Raw genomic sequence first — 20,120 nt, 5'->3', positions numbered from 1 at the left:
AAGACACAAAACAACAACAACAAAAAGATTCCCATTTAACAGTAAATATTGCATTCAAAAAGGTTTTAAAAAGATAAAGACATTTCACATTGGAGGCTGCTGAGGGGAGGACGGCTCATAATAATGGCTGGAACAGAGCAAATGGAATGGCATCAAACCATGTGTTTGATGTATTTGATAGCGTTCCGCCTATTCCGCTCCAGTCATTACCACGAGCCCATCCTCCCCAATTAAGGTGCCACCAACCTCCTGTGATTTCAAGTGTTACTATATATTATCAGCTATGTAGTGTTTTAGCAATGTGCAAATAGTTATAGTACGAATAGTAGGTAAAGATAAACAGATAAATATTGGTGGTATTTAAATCATTATTTGTGCTCCACATGGTTACCCTTTTCTCATGGCAACAGGCCACAAATCTTGCTGCTATGATTGCACACTGCAGTATTTCACCAAACAGATATGGGAGTTTGGTTTGTTTTTGAATTCTTTGTGGATCTGTGTGATCTGTGGGAAATATGCATATCTAATGTGGTCATACACTCAGTTTCCCCAATTAAGGTGCCACCAAGGTCCTGTGCTTGAGAGCCAGGCCTGCATATGGTGGCCTCTCTCGATAGCAAGGCTATGATCACAGAGTCTTCACGTAGTCAAGGATTTTATTAATTTTCTCAATCACATTTGTCAGGTATTTTCTGTTTAGGGCATTCCAATTTGCTCCGTTTTTTAGTTGATTCTTTCCAGTGTGTCAAATAGTTATCTTTTTTGATTGGGTGTAATTGTGTTGCTGTCCAGGGGCTCTGTGGGGTCTGTTTGTGTTTGTGTTCTACTGTCAAGTTTATAGCTTCACTATTGCAGTGAAATGTTTTGTCCGGGAAGTTGCCTTAATGGGATTGGATTTGTTGTTGCCCAATAGTTTTTTGGTAGGTTTCTACACTACTTTCCTTCCATCTATACTTTCATTCCATCTTCTTAACAGTATGCAGTTTGGTTGGCTTTGACACCTCATGATAGAGCATTGTTCTGTTCAAGTAGGCTGTGATGTTGATTTGATCTGATAGGGGTGTCATTGGTCTGACTGTGAACGCTCATTGGTCTAACTGAGACTCTAGGTTGAGGTTTGTGATAAAGTAATCTAAAGTACTACAGCCAAGGGATGAGCTGTAGGTGTACCTACTGTAGGAGTCCCCTTGACACCTAACATTGACTATGTACAGACCCAGTGTGCAACAGAGCTGCAAGACTTGTGACCCATTTTTGTTTTATGTTTTGTCGTAGTTGTGTCAAGGGGGGCATATTTGGGAGGGAATACTGTCACCTCCAGGTAGCTGTTTGTCCCCCTGTGTGCTGAGAATGTCAGGTTCTTGTCCAGTTCAGCCATTTAGGTTACCACAGACTAGCATGTGTCCAGGACCTGGAAATGATTGACCTCTCCCTCTAGGATGGAGAAGCTGTCTTCATGGATATAGGTAGCACACAGGAGGACATTTTACTCTGTTGAGATAATTTCCTTTAGAATTTCTAGCCAAATGTAAAATGTTCCTGTTTTGATTAATTTAATAGAGTGGGTTACGTCTGATCTCTGTGTAACAGCTGGTAATTTGGTGGATGCGACACCAGCTCCCTGTAATCTAGAGGGCAACCAGTGGGTCCATTTCCACTATACCATGTTTCTTGCAGCATGACACTGTCTGTAATTCTGATTTATTTGGTGAAGTCTGGGTTCCTGCTCTTTAGGCCAAAAGCAGATTACCCCAGACCTTGTATATTCCAGGATGAGATAGTAAAAGCTTTGTGGTCCATAGTGTCGGTGTTGTTATTTGTGTGGTTTAGGCTTGGACCAATAATTGTGAGCAGAGCATCTGATACATGCCTCTTAGGTCGCAGGATGGGGCTTGGGTGGGTGTAAGAGTGGGGCTTGTGCCCATCACTCTCTATTGGGGTCGGCCAACTCACAGGGAGCCTCTTAGGATCCCTCGCCCTGGACCCATAGGAGTTAGCACTTCTTTCCACGGTACCCTGCTCCAGAGAGCAAAGCATGTCACAGGTCTTGTCCTGAGGGAAGTGGTGCAGATGGCCCACACCCTCTGGATGGAAGACACACAGAAAATCATCACCAGTCCATTTCGAGTTACTTAAACTGATTCAACAGTCTCCAACTTCCTTTCCACCCATCCTGACACCACATATGGTTCAGCCAGAAGACAAGTATCCATTCTCTAGAACAATCTCACTCCCACTGGGCCTGAATCATCCTTGTCATCATCTATCAATCAATCAAATGTATTTATAAAGCCCTTTTCACATCAGCCGATGTCACAAAGTGCTATACAGAAACCCAGCCTAAAACCCCAAACAGCAAGCAATGCAGATGTAGAAGTACGGTGGCTAGGAAAAACTCCCTAGAAAGGCAGGAACCTAGGAAGAAACATAGAGAGGAACCAGGCTCTGAGGGGTGGCCAGTCCTCTTCTGGTTGTGCCGGGTGGAGATTATAACAGTACATGGCCAAGATGTTCAAATGTTCATAGATGACCAGCAGGGTCAAATAATAATAATCACAGTGGTTGTAGAGGGTGCAACAGGTTAGCACCTCAGGAGTAAATTTCAGTTGGCTTTTCAAAGTCGATCATTCAGTGTTAGAGACAGCAGGTGCGGTAGAGAGAGAGAGTCGAAAACAGCAGGTCCGGGACAAGGTAGCACATCCGGCCAACAGGTCAGGGTTCCATAGCTGCAGGCAGAACAGTTGAAACTGGAGCAGCAGCACGACCAGGTGGACTGGGGACAGCAAGGAGTCATCAGGCCAGGTAGTCCTGAGGCATGGTCCTAGGGCTCAGGTCCTCCGAGAGAAGAGAGAAAGAGAATTAGAGGGAGCATACTTAAATTCACACAGGACACCGGATAAGACAGGAGAAATACTCCAGATATAACAGACTGACCCTATCCCCCGACACAAACTATTGCAGCATAATTACTGGAGGCTGAGACAGGAGGGGTTGGGAGACACTGTGGCCCCGTCCGACTATACCCCCGGACAGGGCCAACCAGCAGGATCTTTGCCAAAGCACAGCCCTCACACCACTAGAGGGATATCTTCAACCACCAACTTAGTACCCTGAGACAAGGCTGAGTATAGCCCACAAAGATCTCCTCCATGGCACGAACCCAAGGGGGGCGCCAACCCGGACAGGACGATCACGTCAGAGACTCAATCATTGAGAAGCATCCTCACCCTCGTCAAGTAAAAATGTTTTGCTACCGGTTGCGTTTTTTATTTTTGTACTTGACGCCAATCTTCCTCACCACACAGCTTCCCTCTACACTCAACTGCTTTCTTTCTTCGCTGTCCATTCCCACATCTCCACGCTTTTTCCGCTCCTTCATCCGCTGTAATAGCAAACTGTTTAAACGGTTCTTCTATCTTGAATTTGCCGCCATGTCGCGGTGACTCAAAAAGCTCTACCAGCCGCCATTACTCCTCACGGCTCGCAATATTGACGTAGCTATCGTGAACTATCGCCAATATCGGTATATACCGGGATTTTGATCACCAGTCAACTTACTGTGTATTGACATTCATATTGCTATGTATTCCCTTACCTATGGATCATCATCTTGGGTCCATGCAATGGGGTATCAGCCTACTCAGTGACACCCAGAGAACACAACTGTGAAAAGTTCACACAAATATTAGCATCGTAGCTTTTATTGCAAGACTTTGACTGTGGGAAATCACCCCCCCAGTCAGTCTATTGTGCGTATTGGTCATTCATATTGCAATGTAGCCTACAGCCTTACCCCATTTCATGGACCCAAGATCCATAGGTATCAGCTTACTCGGTGACACCAACAGAACACCACTGTAAAGAGTGTACACAAATATTAGCATCATAGCACTTATTGCGGGACTTTGACACCAGTATGAACTGAGCCACATTAGCTCACCAGTCAACCTACTATGTGTATTGGCATTCATACTGCACTGTACACCCTTACTTATAGATCTTGGGTCCATGAAATGGGGTATCAACCTACAAAACACAATAAGTAATTAATTTGACACAAAAAATATAATGTTGAAATCGCACTGTGGATGTATTAGACTTCAGAATTGCGTTGGGGGCATACTTATATGCACTGTACAGCCTTACCTATTGATCTTGGGTCCATGAACTGGGGTATCAGCCTAGTCGTGACACCCACAGAACACAACTCTGAAGAGTTTACACAAATATTAGCATTGTTGTTCTTCTTGTGGGACTTTAACTGTGGGATATCACCTCACTATCCAGCCTATTGTGCGTATTGACATTCATATTGGAATGTACAGTGTGAGCAAGACAAAAGAGCTGATCATGGACTACAGGAAAAGGTGGGTTGAACAGGCCCCAATTAACATCAACGGGGCTGTACTGGAGCGGGTCGAGAGTTTCAAGTTCCTTGGTGTCCACATCAACAACGATCTATCATGGTCCAAACACACCAAGACAGTCGTGAAGAGGGCACAACAAAACCTTTTCCCCCTGGAGACTGAGAAGATTTGGCATGGGTCCCTAGTTCTTCAAAAAATTCTACAGCTGCACCATCGAGAGCATCCTGACCGGTTGCATCACCACAGTGCCAAGTCTAGGACCAAAAGGCTCCTTAACAGCTTCTACCCCCAAGCCATAAGACTGCTGAACAGCTAAACAAATGGCTACAGGACTTTTGTTTTGTACACTGCTGTTACTCTGTTTATTATCTATGTATAGTCACTTCACCTCTACCTACATGTACAAATTATCTCTAACCTGTACCCCTGCACACTGACTCGGTACCCCCTGTATATAGCCTCGTTATTGTTATGTTATTGTGTTACTTTTTATAATTTTTTACTTTCGTTTATTTGGTAAATATTTTCTTAACTCTTCTTGAGCTGCACTGTTGGTTAAGGGCTTGTAAGTAAGCATTTCACGGTAAAGTCTACACTTTAAAAATTCTGTCGTTCTGCCTCTGAACAAGGCAGTTAACCCACTGTTCCCCGGTAGGCCGTCATTGTACATAAGAATTTGTTCTTAACTGACTTGCCTAGTTAAATAAAAAAAGGAAAAAAATATTCGGCGCGTGTGACAAAGTTTGATTTGATTTATAGCCTTACCTATGGCTCTTGGTATCAGCCTACTCACTGACACCCACAGAACACAACGCTGAAGAGTTTACACAAATATTTGCGACGTAGAATTTAATGGACCCAAGATCCATGGGTAAGGCTGTACATTGCAATATGAATGTCAATACACATAGTAGGTTGACTGGTGAGCTAATGTGAGTCAGTTCACACCGGTGTCAAAGTCCCGCAATAAGTGCTAAAACGCTAATATTTGTGTAGACTCTTCACAGTTGTGTTCTGTGGGTGTCACGAGTAGGCTGATACCCCATTTCATGGACCCAACATCAATAGATAAGGCTGTACAGGGCATATACGAATGTCACCAACGCAGTTCTGAAATCTAATACATTCACAGTGCGACTTCAATTTGTTTTGGTCAAATTAACTAGTTATTGTCTTTTGTTGGATTTAATTAACAACATTCCAACCTTGTTTAGCAGGATATGTTCCAAATATGGTATTACTCCACTATTTGTACCCATTTGCATGTTTCAATGGGGGACATTTATTTTGAAGGTGAATCGCAAATTCCAGGCACCTTTGTGGCTAATCCTTATTGTGGCTAGCTTCACACAAGTCCAGCAACCCAACCTAGGTGCCAGCGAGAGTAAACGGACGAGTCGACCTGGGTAAACAACAGTGGTCGCCTCGAAGAGGCAGGAATGGGGACTTCATCGAGGGCCCTGATGGCAAATAGAATGGAATGTGTGTTTTATCGTAGAAAAAACTGTATGTATTGCGTAGCGTGTTAATATGCCACATAAAGCCAGGAAAAATAGCAAGTATTTTTCTCTCGGGTCTTTAGCCAGGCGCTGATTTGTAACGACGTTGGTATTGCCACGGGCCCACTTCGATTTTGTTCCTGTTGTCAGTTTCACTACCCGGTGACTGTCGTTCGATCGCGATTTACTTGTGTCCCTTATTTAAGTTTATCCAGGGCATATGTAATTCAAAGGAAGCCACGAAATAACACAGAAGCCCACTTTCAAGAGAGTACAGGTATGTGTTGAGTCAATATAGCTAGCTAGATAACTGTCTTTGTTTTTCTCTCAGCGTTAGCTGGCTAACACGACCAGACAGTAGCCAGCGTACTGTAGCTAGCTAGCAAGCTATTGTTTGCTCTGAAGATTCAGTAGTTAATGTTAGCTTGGTACGGTAGTAGCTAAAATGTCTTGTTGTGAGCCATTTTTGTGGGGGTTGGATAGCTAATGAGTTAGGTAGCTAGCTACATTGGTTATTAGCTAATATGATCTTATCAGCGAGTTCATTAGAAACACAACATTTGATTGTGAAGCTTTGCAGCTCTTCCATCTTGCTAACTAAGTAAACTAGTTAGCCAAGGCCATGTAGCTATAGCCATTTCTTTATTACATTTTACGATGAACTCGGACGTAACCCAAGTAGCGAACGTTAAGTTAACCAAATAAGACAATTACACGTAGAACTGACTTAATTAAACGTTAGCTTACTAGTGCTGGATAACGTTGGGCAACATCAAAATGTTTTGTATCTGTGACAGACACATCAGAGAGGAGGATGATGATGATGAATGTTAATCATCATCATCATCATCATGATGAAACTGCGCTGTCAAATCAGCCTGGTAGCGTTTTAGGTTTGTTAGGTTTGTTGACTTAATATTGCTAGAGAAGAAAACAAAATGCTGAAGACACTTACAGCAGTCATTTGAATTATGGTGTGGCTTTGGTTGTAATCTTGATGCATTATGTATAAAGATTAAATACAGACAGGCTTGTACAATTAGTATGGTTAGGTACCTAAAGAGCCATAGACCAAATTAGGAAATATCTCAGATTGAGGCCTAGTACAAGCCAGAAAACATTAGGCAAATACTGGCAATGGTTAATAAAAAAAAAAATGCATGAAGGAGAACATTGTCAACCGAATGACTCATTGTTAGGAAACTTGATGTGTACACTTGGGACCAGTCAATCGTTAATTATCCTGTCCTAAATTCTTCGCCCTGTTTCAGTATAAGAAGCACCAATAATTCTTCCCTCATTACATGTTTTGGTTTGTGTTCACGATGTTGATGCCACTCTTTATCTATGATAGAAGACAGCCCATCTCATAGTGACAATTTGGAGAACAATAACACATCACTGGATAGATTTAAAGCTGCAATATGTAACTTTTTGGGCGACTCGAACAATTTCACATAGAAATATGAGTTACAGATCTGTCATTCTCATTGAAAGAAACACTTAATCCCCGTTTCCATTGGCACTTCGAAGTCAACCCAGGCTGGCCTGGCCTTGGTGGGCAAGCTCAAATGGCATTCCCCCCCCCCCCCCCCCCCCAGAAATGATAAATTATGTCATGTTGCTAGGTAGCCAATATGTGACTGTAGCTTGCTTCGCTGATGTTGCTTGCGAACAAGATGTTGAATAATTGAATTCACCCTCACCATGCGATCACAAACGTTAGTTACCCTATACTCCTGCCAGTGCCAGCCAACCACGTATTTAGCTTGCTGACGTTGGCTAACTAAACGTTAGCGTCGTTGTTAGCATAACTAATAATTCCTACCTTGCTTACCATGGTATTGGCTATTAGCTAGCTTTCAATACGACCTGGCTAGCAAAAATGTCAACTCTGATTTGCTAGTTAAGGTTAGGTAGCTAGCATTTGAGTGCTGACAGTTCTCATTAAAGTTTGTGTAGTGTAATAATGAATAAAGGACCCAGCTATTATGGTAATTTGTGTTATGTCTAGCTACTGCAGTACTGCTTGTCCATGTGCTAGCTAACAGCAACAAGCCCAGAAAAGCTAGATAAACGTATCAGCAACCAGCAGTGATCCGCTTGGTGGTTGCATAGTAATGGCGTCACCAACCCGAATTCGAATCGAGCTGGCGCCAGTTGTGAAACTAGGCTGCGTTGGCCCGGGTTTCCCTCGACCCAGGTCGAATCTGGCCAAATTTCAAGTGCCAGTGGAAACGGGCCTTTGGAAGCGGTAGCTCTGTTCTGTGTTCTATTTCTATGCTTACGTTCTTAAAGTTAGTTTTTGCGTCTTTTACTTTCGGTTTTGTACACCAGCTTCAAGCAGTACAATGATTCTCAACACTATACTTGCTTGTTTTGTCACAAACTGAAATTAGGTGAACTATTATAAGAAAAGGCTTGGACATCTCAAATACAGGCTTGAGATAATAGTGCCATGATGTAGGCCTATTTCAATACTACTACAATTCTGTGGGCAGAACAGACGTGATTACTTCTGATGAACATTCATATCACTGTTTTTATCAAGTCAAACTGAAACTGACAAAAAAATTAACCATGCTGATGTGCTGAGGGGAAATGCTGAAATGGGCCCCACTATTATCATTCTATAACTGTGCCACTGCTCTGCAATAAGGCATCCAGTGGGTTTTAGAAGCTGCCATAGTTGCAAGGGAATGTGTGTAGCTACAATTAAGTTTATTTCTAGCTCATATCATTTTAACGGTGCTCTGCCATTTCCTAAAATTATCAAGGATCTAGTATATAGTACCATGTGCTAATAGGAAACCAATGCTTAATCACTCAAGGGTTGTCTAGGTGTTCCTTCTTTGAATGCAAAAAATGTGTTTATACAAATGGCCGTTCTTGTCAACGCATTAGGTGATTTCCATCCACTTTGCAGAATGTAATGCTGTCAATGTTAGCAGTGCTGGTTGTGTCATACGACATTAAATCAAAGAATCCCTGTGATTGTGATGAGGATGATATCCTAGCTTCTCAGAAGGGCCTGTTATAGCGGCAATGTATGAAGTACTGTGCGCTTTTTGTTTCTTGGCCAACATGTTGGCTACCTTTTGTAGAGACGAATGTGTAACTTCCTGTTCTGCAGTTCATTGCACTGTTGTGGCGTTTTCTACAATTATTGACTGGTAGAGGTACTGCATAATGAGTTCTGATACACCTCACAATTTGAGTCACACCTTGCACAGAACACATTGACAAACCTGCACTAAAAATAGTAAAAGCTAAATTAGGTAAACATTTGGGATAGGTTAATAATTTATGTGTGTCCTTGCGTAGGTGGTAGATTTGTTTTTTCTGCAGCCATTGCTGAAACTGTGTACTGTGAAGCTCAAGATAGGTCTGCGTTGTGCTCCTCAAGGAATGAATTAAAGCAGTTTCCCATAAACGCCCTCTCCTCTGAAATGTCTCCACCTTGGTGCCAGGGGGGATTGATTGCCAAGGTGGCTGTCCACTGAGGCTGCTGTGTTGCTGAGTGTCATGCGCTGCTCGCTCTGTGGCACAGGTGCTCATCAGTGGCTCACAGGGGGAGCCCCAGAGGATCATGGTTTGGGGCTTTGGTTCCCTGGCAGCAGTTATACATCGGAACCCAGGGAGGGGGCATCTCAGAACGCCCCAGTTCCCAGAAGTCTCCACCTGCGGCATCTTCTTCTCTCTCTTTGCTCATGAGATGGAAACACAGATATGATACATGAGTGTTTTCATGAATACTGTATCAGGTATTTGTTCAGTGCTACTGTCAATGTTAGTTTGCTTTAGTAGGCTAGGCTACACATTGAGGGCTCCTGGCCAGATAACCTCTCCTGTTGTCTAGTTTGTGGGGTGGATATCGTGTTTTAATGGTAGTCAACTCAGGGCTGCACGAATCCTCGAGCTGTGGAGGATTCGTGAGGAAACTTGTCAGTTTGGATTCCAGCCCTACCGGCATTAAATCTGACTTCAGTCCTCAGCCAGCCCACATGGCATGGTTTCTACACCAACCTGTGCTTTCTTTGGCTGGAAGGTCTGCTCAGTTTATATTGGGTAAATGCAGGATGTGAGTGCTTTCCTACCTACTGTGATGATCCTTAGTGATTGACCCGCTCAGGGTTCAGTTGCTGTTTGAAGACAAGCACCCACACAATCCTTATGTTTCCTGCAGGCTTCTACCTACTTATGGGTCAATGGGGTTTAATATGCATATGGAGAATTCCAGCGGAAGGTCAACCTGAGAAAGTAATGTTGTCCTTTTAAAGTGAAACCAACATGCCAATATTGTATACACTCCCCCCAAGGGGTACTATAGACAAACACATCAAACTTTTAATTTATAGTTTGTCCATTCTGTGAGATATTTAAAATTTGTGGTTTTGCATGCAAATGTAACATCCATAACTCTAGAATCACTCTTGTCACTGACTGACTGGGTTTTGCAGTAGGTTTGCATTCTAGTGTATGCTCACACACCAAATTACACTCTGCACTACTTTCCTGGTGCAGATTTGAACACACTTTATAATCACTAAATAAGCTAATAGTGCTGCATGCTCACGTCGTATGGTGTTGTGTAACGTCAAGATCTCAGGGTCAACGAATGGAATGCAGTATTTGCTATAGCTACGGCGAAAAGGCTGTGACCTGACCACTGTTGCTGGGTGCTTTCATTTCTCTTTGCCTGAGATGTGCTACCGTTGGGCCCTATAAAATCTGTTTAAATTGTTGCCCAATTTGTTTCTCTCTCAAATTGTTTTCTCTTTAGTTTTCCCAGGTTTCTGAAATGTTCCTGTTTGTCAGGTTTTCGCTCTCAAAACAACACGTTTTAATAGAACATCCAATTTTGTTGTTTTTCTAAGTCCACAAAAATGCTTAACAAACCAGGGGACAATTCTTTAGGTGTGGGAAGAATGTAAGATATTTATATTTTGGCATGTAGTTACCCTTTAATTCAAGTGAGCAGCTAGCAAGAGAATGCTGTTATTATAGCAGGCATGATGGTAGAGTTTGCTAAACAAATACTCACGATATCATTCTGGCAGGTAAGCATAGGCTACTTTGTAGTTAACATGAATTGAGAAAGTTTGGGAGAGCTTTTCCATCAGACGACGGGTTTGAATTAGCATCATCGCTAACGGCTACACAAAGTGGCAGACGCTCGCACCTCACACAGACAGGCATTCTCATTGCCTCTTCAGAAAGTTGCAGGAAATACATTCTGTTCTTGTCTTATGATAAACTTAGGCAAATGTATTACTTTTCAGTACATTTACTTGATTCCCTACTAAGTTCAATATGTTTTTGAATATTGTTGAATTCCGTTTTAATGTCTGGATTCGGTGACACAGTAAATTCATGTGTTTGATGATTACACAGAACAGAACCTTCACTTACTATAATGTGTGCATTCTTAGAGCCTATGCCACTAAAGCCGTGTTCACATTGGCAGTTTGAATTGACTCAAATCCCTTTTTTTTTTTTTTTTTGCATATCTGATGCAAATGTCCTTTTCCTGCAGTCTGAACAGCCAAAAAGGACATGGAATCTGATATTGCAAGCCACATTTGAAACCACGCTACGTGGTTTGAAAGCAGATACAAATCTGATTCCTGGCCTTGTCTGAAGGGTCAAATCTGATTTATTTGCCCTCAACTGGTTTTTAGACTGCTATTTGGCATATCTTGTTGCTTGCTAGCTACTCTGACAGTTTGACTAGAAAGAACATGTTAGTTTGACAACCACACACTAGAGGTCGACCGATTTTTAATCGGAATGGCCGATTTTTAATTAGGGCTGATTTCAAGTTTTCATAACAATCGGCATTTTTGGACACCGATTATATTGCAATCCACGAGGGGACTGCGTGGCAGGCTGAACACCTGTTAAACAAGTGCAGGCAGCAGGGAGTGATGGTAAGTTGCTAGCTAGCATTTAAACTTATCTTATAAAAAACAATCAATCTTAACATAATCACTAGTTAACTAAACATGGTTGATGATATTATTAGTTTAACTAGCTTGTCCTGCATTGCATATAGTCGACGTGGTGCCTGAAATTGTCACTTGTCTTGCGTTCAGTGTAAGGAGAGTCAGGGTATATGCAGCAGTTTGGGTCGCCTGGCTCGTTGCGAACTGTGTGAAGACCATTTCTTCCAAACAAAGACCGTAATTAATTTGCCAGAATTTTACATAATTATGACATAACATTGAAGGTTGTGCAATGTAACAGGAATATTTAGACTGAGGGTTGCCACCCGTTCGATAAAATACGTAACGGTATTTGGAGCACAAATAATGATTTAAATACCACCAATATTTATCTGTTTACGTAACAAAGTGTCTATATCCACAGTAAAACGAGTCCTATATTGACATGACCTGAAAGGCCGCTCATCAAGGAAGAAGCCACTGCTCCAAAATGCCATTAAAAAAAGCCAGACTACGGTTTGCAACTGTACATGGGGACAAAGATTGTACTTTTTGGAGAAATGTCCTCTGGTCTGATGAAACAAAAATAGAACTGTTTGCCCATAATGACCATCGTTATGTTTGGAGGAAAAAGTGGGAGGCTTGCAAGCCAAAGAACACCATCCCAACCATGAAGCATGGGGGTTGCAGCATCATGTTGTGGGGGTGGTTTGCTGCAGGAGGGACTGGTGCACTTCACAAAATTGATGGCATCATGAGGCAGGAAAATGATGTGGCTATATTGAAGCAACATCTCAAGACATCAGTCAGGAAGTTAAAGCTTGGTCACAAATGGGTCTTCCAAATGGACAATGACCCCAAGCATAAAACATGGCTTAAAACCTCTTGAGGACCCCTTTGAGATAAAATCCTGTTAACGGGATTGGTTGGACAACAACCAGTGAGATAGCACGGCGTGAAATTAAAAACACAAAAATCTCAAAATTAAAATTCAAGTATTATACGGCATTTTAAAGATAATCTTCTCGTTAATCCAACCACATTGTCCGATTTCAAAAAGGCTTTACGGTGAAAGCAGAACATTAGATTATATACTCGGAAGGACTCCCACTTCCACAAGAAATGTTCATTTGTTCTGCAAAGTCCATCATTTATATCCAAATACCTCCGTTTTGTTGGCCCATCAGAACACTATTACAATGCCATGAGGCGTGGGTGCAAATCCATAGACGAAAAGTTCAAAAGTTCCATTACCGTTTGTAGAAACATGTCAAACGATGTTTACAATCAATCTTTAGGGTATTTTTTAACGTAAAATTGCGATAATTTTCCATCCGGACAATAGGTATTCATCCCAGAAGAAAAATTACGAACAGTGCATGCGCATCACGAGACCACTGTCCTCAGACTGGCCACTGATTGACTGAGCCACAATTTTCTGCCCGGTAACAGGAGACGGATGAAACCAGTTTCTAAAGATTGTTGACAGCCAATGGAAGCCTTAAGAGGTGCAACGTAAACCCTATGTCACTGTAGTTTCTCAAGGGATTCAAAAGAACTAAATTTCTCATTTCTCCCACTTCCTGGTTAAATTTTTCTCGGGTTTTTGCCCGCTATATGAGTTCTGTTATACTCACAGACACCATTCAAACAGTTTTAGAAACTTCAGAGTGTTTTCTATCCAAATCTACTAATAATATGCATATTCTATTTTCTGGGCCAGAGTAGTAACCTGTTTAAATTGGGTACGTTTTTCATCCGGCCGTGAAAATACTGCCCCCTAGCCCTAAGAGTAATATTTCTAGTAGAAATATTTATTTATTTGTAATAATGACAATTACAACGAACACTTTTAATTTAACTTAATATATTACATAAAAATCTATTTAGTCTCAAATAAATAATGAAACATGTTCAATTAGGTTTAAATAATGCAAAAACACAGTGTTGGAGAAGAAAGTAAAAGTGCAACATGTGCCATGTAAAAAAGCTAAGGTTTAACATCCTTGCTCAGAACATGAGAACATATGAAAGCTGGTGGTTCAATATTCCCAGGTAAGATGTTTTAGGTTATAGGAATTATAGGACTATTTCTCTCTATATGATTTGTATTTCATTTACCTTTGACTATTGGATGTTTTATAGGCACTTTAGTATTGCCAGTGTAACAGTATAGCTTCCGTCCCTCTCCTTGCTCCAGCTGGGCTTGAACCAGGAACACATCAACAACAGCCACCCTCGAAGCAGCGTTACCCATGCAGAGCAAGGGAAACAACTACTCCAAGTCTCAGAGCGAGTGACGTTTGAAATGCTATTAGCGCGCACCCAGCTAACTAGCTAGCCATTTCACATCGGTTACACCAGCCTAATTTTGGGAGTTGACAGGCTTGAAGTCATAAACAGCGCAATGCATTGCGAAGGGCTGCTGGCAAAACGCACGAAAGTGCTGTTTGAATGAATGCTTACGAGCCTGCTGGTGCCTACCACCGCTCAGTCAGACTGCTCTATCAAATCATAACATAACACACAGAAATACGAGCCTTAGGTCATTTAATATGGTCGAATCCGGAAACTATCAGTGCGAAAACAAAACGTTATTCCTGTTACATTGCACAACCTTCAATGTTATGTCATAATTACGTAAAATTCTGGCAAATGAGTTCGCAACGAGCCAGGCGGCCCAAACTGTCGCATATACCCTGACTGCGTGCAATGAACGGAAGAGAAGTGACAATTTCACCTGATTAATATTGCCTGCTAACCTGGATTTCTTTTAGCTAAATATGCAGGTTTAAAAATATATACTTCTGTGTATTGATTTTAAGAAAGGCATTGATGTTTATGGTTAGGTACAGTCGTGCAACGATTGTGCTTTTTTCGCAAATGCGCTTTTGTTAAATCATCCCCCGTTTGGCGAAGTCGGCTGTCTTTGTTAGGAAGAAGTAGTCTTCACAGTTCGCAACGAGCCAGGCGGCCCAAACTGCTGCATATACCCTGACTCTGTTTACAAGAGATGTGACACATTTTCCCTAGTTAAAAGAAATTCATGTTAGCAGGCAATATTAACTAAATATGCAGGTTTAAAAATATATACTTGTGTATTGATTTTAAGAAAGGCATTGATGTTTATGGTTGGAGCAACGTGTACCTAAGCGATGATATGCAACGCAGGACAGGCTAGATAAACTAGTAATATCATCAACCATGTGTAGTTAACTAGTGATTATGATTGATTGATTGATTGATTGTTTTTATAAGATAAGTTTAATGCTAGCTAGCAACTTACCTTGGCTTCCTACTGCATTCGCGTAACAGGCAGGCTCCTCGTGGAGTGCAATGTAAAGCAGGTGGTTAGAGCGTTGGACTAGTTAACCGTAAGGTTGCAAGATTGAATCCCCAAGCTGACAAGGTAAAAATATGTCGTTCTGCCCCTGAACAAGGCAGTTAACCCACCGTTCCTAGGCCGTCATTGAAAATAAGAATGTGTTCTTAACTGACTTGCCTAGTTAAATAAAGGTTAAAAAAAAAAAAAATTGGACCAAATCGGCATCCAAAAATACCGTTTTTTTTCTCTCTCCGATTGTTATGAAATCGGCCCTAATTAATCGGCCATTCCGATTAATCGGTCGACCTCTAATTTCTACCACACACACAAATTAGTGAATGTGCTAGAAAGCTAAACGGCTAGCTAGTTGACTGCTGTGGCTAGCCAAAAAGGACTCGTTTTGAAAGTTGGCTCATCTTATCCTCGAGGCTTAATGTCTTATTACATGATGCATTTATACATTAGAAGCGACTGGGAAACGTCCTTGACGCCATTGTTGTCACCTTAGCTTGCTACATAACTTCTGAATGATTGGTGGTGGTGCTCCTGCTTCCTGCTTCCTATCAGCCTACACTACTGCGCCCACACCTGTCGTTACAATGACAACTAGCGTAGCCATGTCAGCAAAATAATTTTGACTAAACTCCAACACATCCAATGTGATTACTTGTAACTTGCTGTTTGGACAGTCAGTATTCCAAAGCGGTTTTGAAAAACCAAATCGATTTGAGCATTAAGGCCTGTAGTGTGAACAAGGCTTTATACCATAGAGTTCATTGTTTTCATATTGAGCCTTGTGTCAATACACAGGATATTGCAGGCTGGAGAATGGCAATTAGTATGTCTTTACACATTACTGTTTAATCAGTACGGCTTCATTAGGCCATCCATTTTAAGGCTTCTAAAGGATAGCTTACAATGTCCAATTCAGCTCACTTGTGTCATTTAAATAAAACACATCTCATAAAGTAGGATTTTATTCTGAATCTCAGTTTGAGGTGTTTACTGGTGGATCAAATATAGGAAAACACCACACTGCCAGCTGTGTGTGCACGTTCTACCACACTAAGAAGTAGGCTAATGAACTGATCCAACGTGCCTTTTTTAAACAGATGGCTGCTTTCATAATTCAAAGGATTTGAGGTGACTGCACTGAAGCAGAAGACATTTTACTCTGTCCTACCCTTGGTGAAAGGCTTCTTTTTGAAGTAGAAACAGTTTGATTAGACTAGACAATTTTAGGAAAGGAGGATGTGTGAGGGATGGAGAGGGGAAGCATGATAAATGGTGAGGGTGGGTGGATAGGAGGAAAGCGGTGAGATTAGGCCTATATGAAGGCCTAGAATCTTCCATCTTGGTAAGAGTTTGCGCGAGGCTAGTGTTTTGATGCCAGCATGCTTGTTTTTATTTACAAGATCTATATCAAAGGGATGCGTGCTTAGCATTGGTTGCTTGTAGCCTGGTACCTTCTGAAGCTGTAGATAAGTGAGTTCTCCAGTCGATTCTGTTCCGGTAATGCCATTATGAAAATGTCTCCTAATCTCCCCACGCAGCCTTTCCATGGTTTTATCACTCTACAATAGAGAATTGAGCTGGAGACATTAAACTGGTAAAAAATATGCTCCAGTGTTTGTTTCCACCTTTTCCATATTGCCAGGCTGCATGACCTTACTTTGCTCATCAGTTTCCTTCATTACAGCATCAAGCCTAGCGAGCATACTGAGATTAGTCCCAGATTACCACCCAGTCTGAGTCATGCACTGCCAGGAATGGATAATACAACAAATGCTACACAACTGACTCAGCCCAAGGCCTCAATTCATTTGCTCTCACAAACAAACCATGGTGCACTGTTTTTGCCTTTCTCCTCGTACACGACGAGATAGCGAGCTCGTCTATATTACCACAGCATGTAATTATTATCATAATACATTTAGCCCATCTTTCTGTTTTATAAATTGCCTCCATTAACAAAGTGCAATCATTATTTTTCAGCATGTCTAACATTTATCTTCTCTTGTTTCACAGAACTAGGTTAGTTGCGGTGCCGCCAATGGACCTATAGGAGCTGGTGGAAGTTTAGTTGGCATTGCGTCTGCGTGGACCAGGCAGCATGAAGAGTGAGGTGCCCTCTGAGGCCCAGGGCAGACAGGAGCACCTGAAGGGTCCACTGGCCAACCCAGAGCCCATGGAGACAGCCAAGAGCTTCCCTGCCAACATGGAGGTGATCGGCAAGGCAGGCAGCGAGTTTTCACCACTGTGTGCCGAGACCAGACACCGGCCCCTGAGGGACATAGGGCCCCGCAGAGACCCAGACAGGGGCCTGCCCGGACGCAAAAAGCGCAAGAGCCAACAGCCAGGGCCCTCGGACTGCTCCCTGAAGGAGGGTCGTGTCAGTGAGGGCTCTCTTCCCCTTCAGCGCCACCAGCCAGATCTCTTGGAGCGTCGCAGCGAGGACGAACGCAACCCAGAGTCCTCGTTCAGTGACTGTGCCTCCTCTCCCTCCTCCAGCCTGCGCTTCGGGGATTCGGACACTCTGAGCTCAGAGGAAGAGGTGGAGGCTGGAGGGACGGGAGCAGCAGGGGGACCGCAGCCCCCACAGCAGGCGCCGGTCTCCACTACAGGGGGCGGGACAGGGGTGGGTCTGCGCACCATTCTGGGTCGGACTCGGGGAAGCCGCTCTCATAAGTGGGCACGGTCGGAGGTGGAGCCGGTGCTGCTGAAGCGGCCGTGTCTGAGCGGGCGGCGGTCACTGCATAGGAAGCGGTTTGTGAAGCCTGGGCCCGGCGGCATCCAGCGGACTCAGAAGCAGAAAGAGCGCCTACTTCTCCAGAGGAAGAAACGGGAGGTAATCGCTCGCAGGAAGTACGCGCTTCTCCACAGCACCAGCAGCTCCAGTGAGGAGCTGACCACTGAGTCATCCTCACCCTCGTCCACAGAGGCAGAGGACGAGCTGTATGTAGACGGCAGCAGCAGCAGCCAGCCAAGCAGCGCAGCTGTGGCCACAGGTAAACTCACCCTCCTTATGCACTCTGGTCTGTGCTTCAGACCTTTTCTCTTACACACACATTTTAAATCATTTTATTTGAATTACACATTACAGTCGAAGGATTCGAACATTTAATATGTCATGTATATATGGACATTTATGGATACAGAAGCACATTCTTCTCCATACAGCTACGCTGCCCATGACCGCTGACAGAGCAGTACCTCGCTAGATGCTTTGCCTTTGTCCTACGCAGGTCTGCAATCTGAAGCCCACATACTGTCAGCCTATGTACATGGCCGAGGCTCCCAAATATCAGCACTACAAAGTTTGCAATGATAGCCAAGGCTGTTCAGACATGACACAAGGGGCTGGTATTTCAGCAACTTGTCAGTAAAGGTCTGCTCCATCTACAAGTCAAAAGAGTAACCCGCTTCCAGAATGAGCACCCCCGCCCCCACAACAACAATGGCTGGTATTTTGTGAGAAAAACACACAATCCCCGTAGAGAGGAACATCTTCCTCACTCTGACACTGAGCTTGCTATGACGTATGACACGAAGCTGCTCTGACCAGGGTAAATTGTACTGATCATTAAACTCTTACATTTTAGTGATTTAGCAGATGCTCGTATTCAGAGCGACTTACAGGAGCAATTAGGGTTAAGTGCCTTGCTCAAGGGCACTGACAGATTTTTCACTTAGACGGCTCGGGGATTCGAACCAGCGATCTTTTGGTTACTGGCCCAATGCTCTTAACCACTAGTCTACCTGCCACCCCACAAAACAGACAACAGGCAAAGGAGTCGCTCACTGTTAGCCAGCCAGCCAGAGTTGAATCACAGATAGACTCCACCCGTAGCACCGTTCACTGCTGTCCAACTGCTCTGTTTCCCAGCTGTCTGCTTTGCAGGCCTTGTTAGTATGGAGTGGGGGTGGGGTGGGGAGGTCATGGACTTCCTGATGTTGCAGAGCCAAACATCTCATACTTTTGTCCACATTAGTCAAAGTCTGTTGCATCACACCCCAGAAATGTGTTGTCAAATGAATCTAATGCAAGCTAATTTTGGTGAATCAGCTTTGCTCAGAATTGAGATCAATTCCATATTTTTTGCCTCGGAGAAAAGACTGAGCAAAGGGATGCATGAATGGCCTTCAGAATGTACATTTACAGTGTGTATGTACACAGCCTATTCCTACAGTTTTATTCAGTCTCAGTGTAACTGTATTGGGGGGAATATATTTGGCCTCTGTGGTGTTCTCTGGAAATGAGATGTGTAGCCTGGGGGCCAAGCAACCATTACAATGTTTTTGTTCCTTCTTGCTGAAAGATGTCCTACCAGGGCTATTTGAAGACACTCAGAATTGGGATTTCTTTCACCAGGCCTGAACTGTTTGTTGTTTACGGTCTCCCTCTCCCCCATTATTTGGAAAGACACTTGATTTGGAAGTGAACATCAACCGAATGCTCGTTACACTCTCAAACACACGACTCCAGTAAAATGTTACTTTATTCAGAGAAAATGATCAAAATAAAGCTCTAGTAAAAGATACATTCCTCCTCTGATCGTGGAAGAGACCATTTTAATCCCTGAGCCTAGTTTGGTTTGTGCCTGACCTTCCCCGCTCTGTGTGCTCAACAGCAATGAGAAAAGCTGCCTAAATATTGATTGATGAATTAGCTCAGTCAGAGCTAGGCTATTTTATGAACAAAGCACAATATCACAGGACTAGGATGGGTGTGGGTGTGTCTGTGGGTGTATCACATTTTATTGGTCACATACACATGATTAGCAGATGTTAATGCGAGTGTAGCGAAATGCTTGTGCTTCTAGTTAAGACAGTGCAGTAATATCTAACAAGTAATCTAACAATTTCACAAGTACCTAATACACACAAATGTAAAGGGATGGAATAAATATATACATAAATATATGGATGAGCGATGGCTGGGCGGCATAGGCAAGATGCAATAGATGGTATAAAATACAGT

At 42.9% G+C, this 20,120-nt stretch overlaps 1 protein-coding gene across 6 annotated transcripts in view; it reads left to right on the top strand.

Moving 5' to 3' along the window:
• Positions 1 to 5,698: 5,698 nt before the first annotated feature.
• Positions 5,699 to 20,120, top strand: part of LOC106587339 (E3 ubiquitin-protein ligase arkadia-C) — a 46,618-nt gene continuing 32,196 nt past the window's right edge. For 4 of the 6 annotated variants that reach the window (XM_014175654.2, XM_014175652.2, XM_014175653.3 and 1 more), the window contains exons 1-2: positions 5,715 to 6,146; positions 17,168 to 18,147. In XM_014175654.2, the coding sequence (XP_014031129.1) occupies positions 17,253 to 18,147 (895 nt within the window). In that variant the 5' untranslated portion in view covers positions 5,715 to 6,146; positions 17,168 to 17,252. Of the gene's footprint in view, positions 6,147 to 17,167; positions 18,148 to 20,120 lie in introns of all 6 variants that reach the window. The other 2 variants (XM_014175651.3, XM_014175650.2) reach the window with 2 other exon arrangements.

This window comes from Salmo salar, chromosome 26, assembly GCF_965601325.2.
Source record: "Salmo salar chromosome 26, fSalSal1, whole genome shotgun sequence".
NCBI lineage: Eukaryota > Metazoa > Chordata > Actinopteri > Salmoniformes > Salmonidae > Salmo > Salmo salar.
The sequence above is the reverse complement of the archived record's forward strand: the minus strand, read 5'-3'. Positions and strand labels throughout refer to the sequence as shown.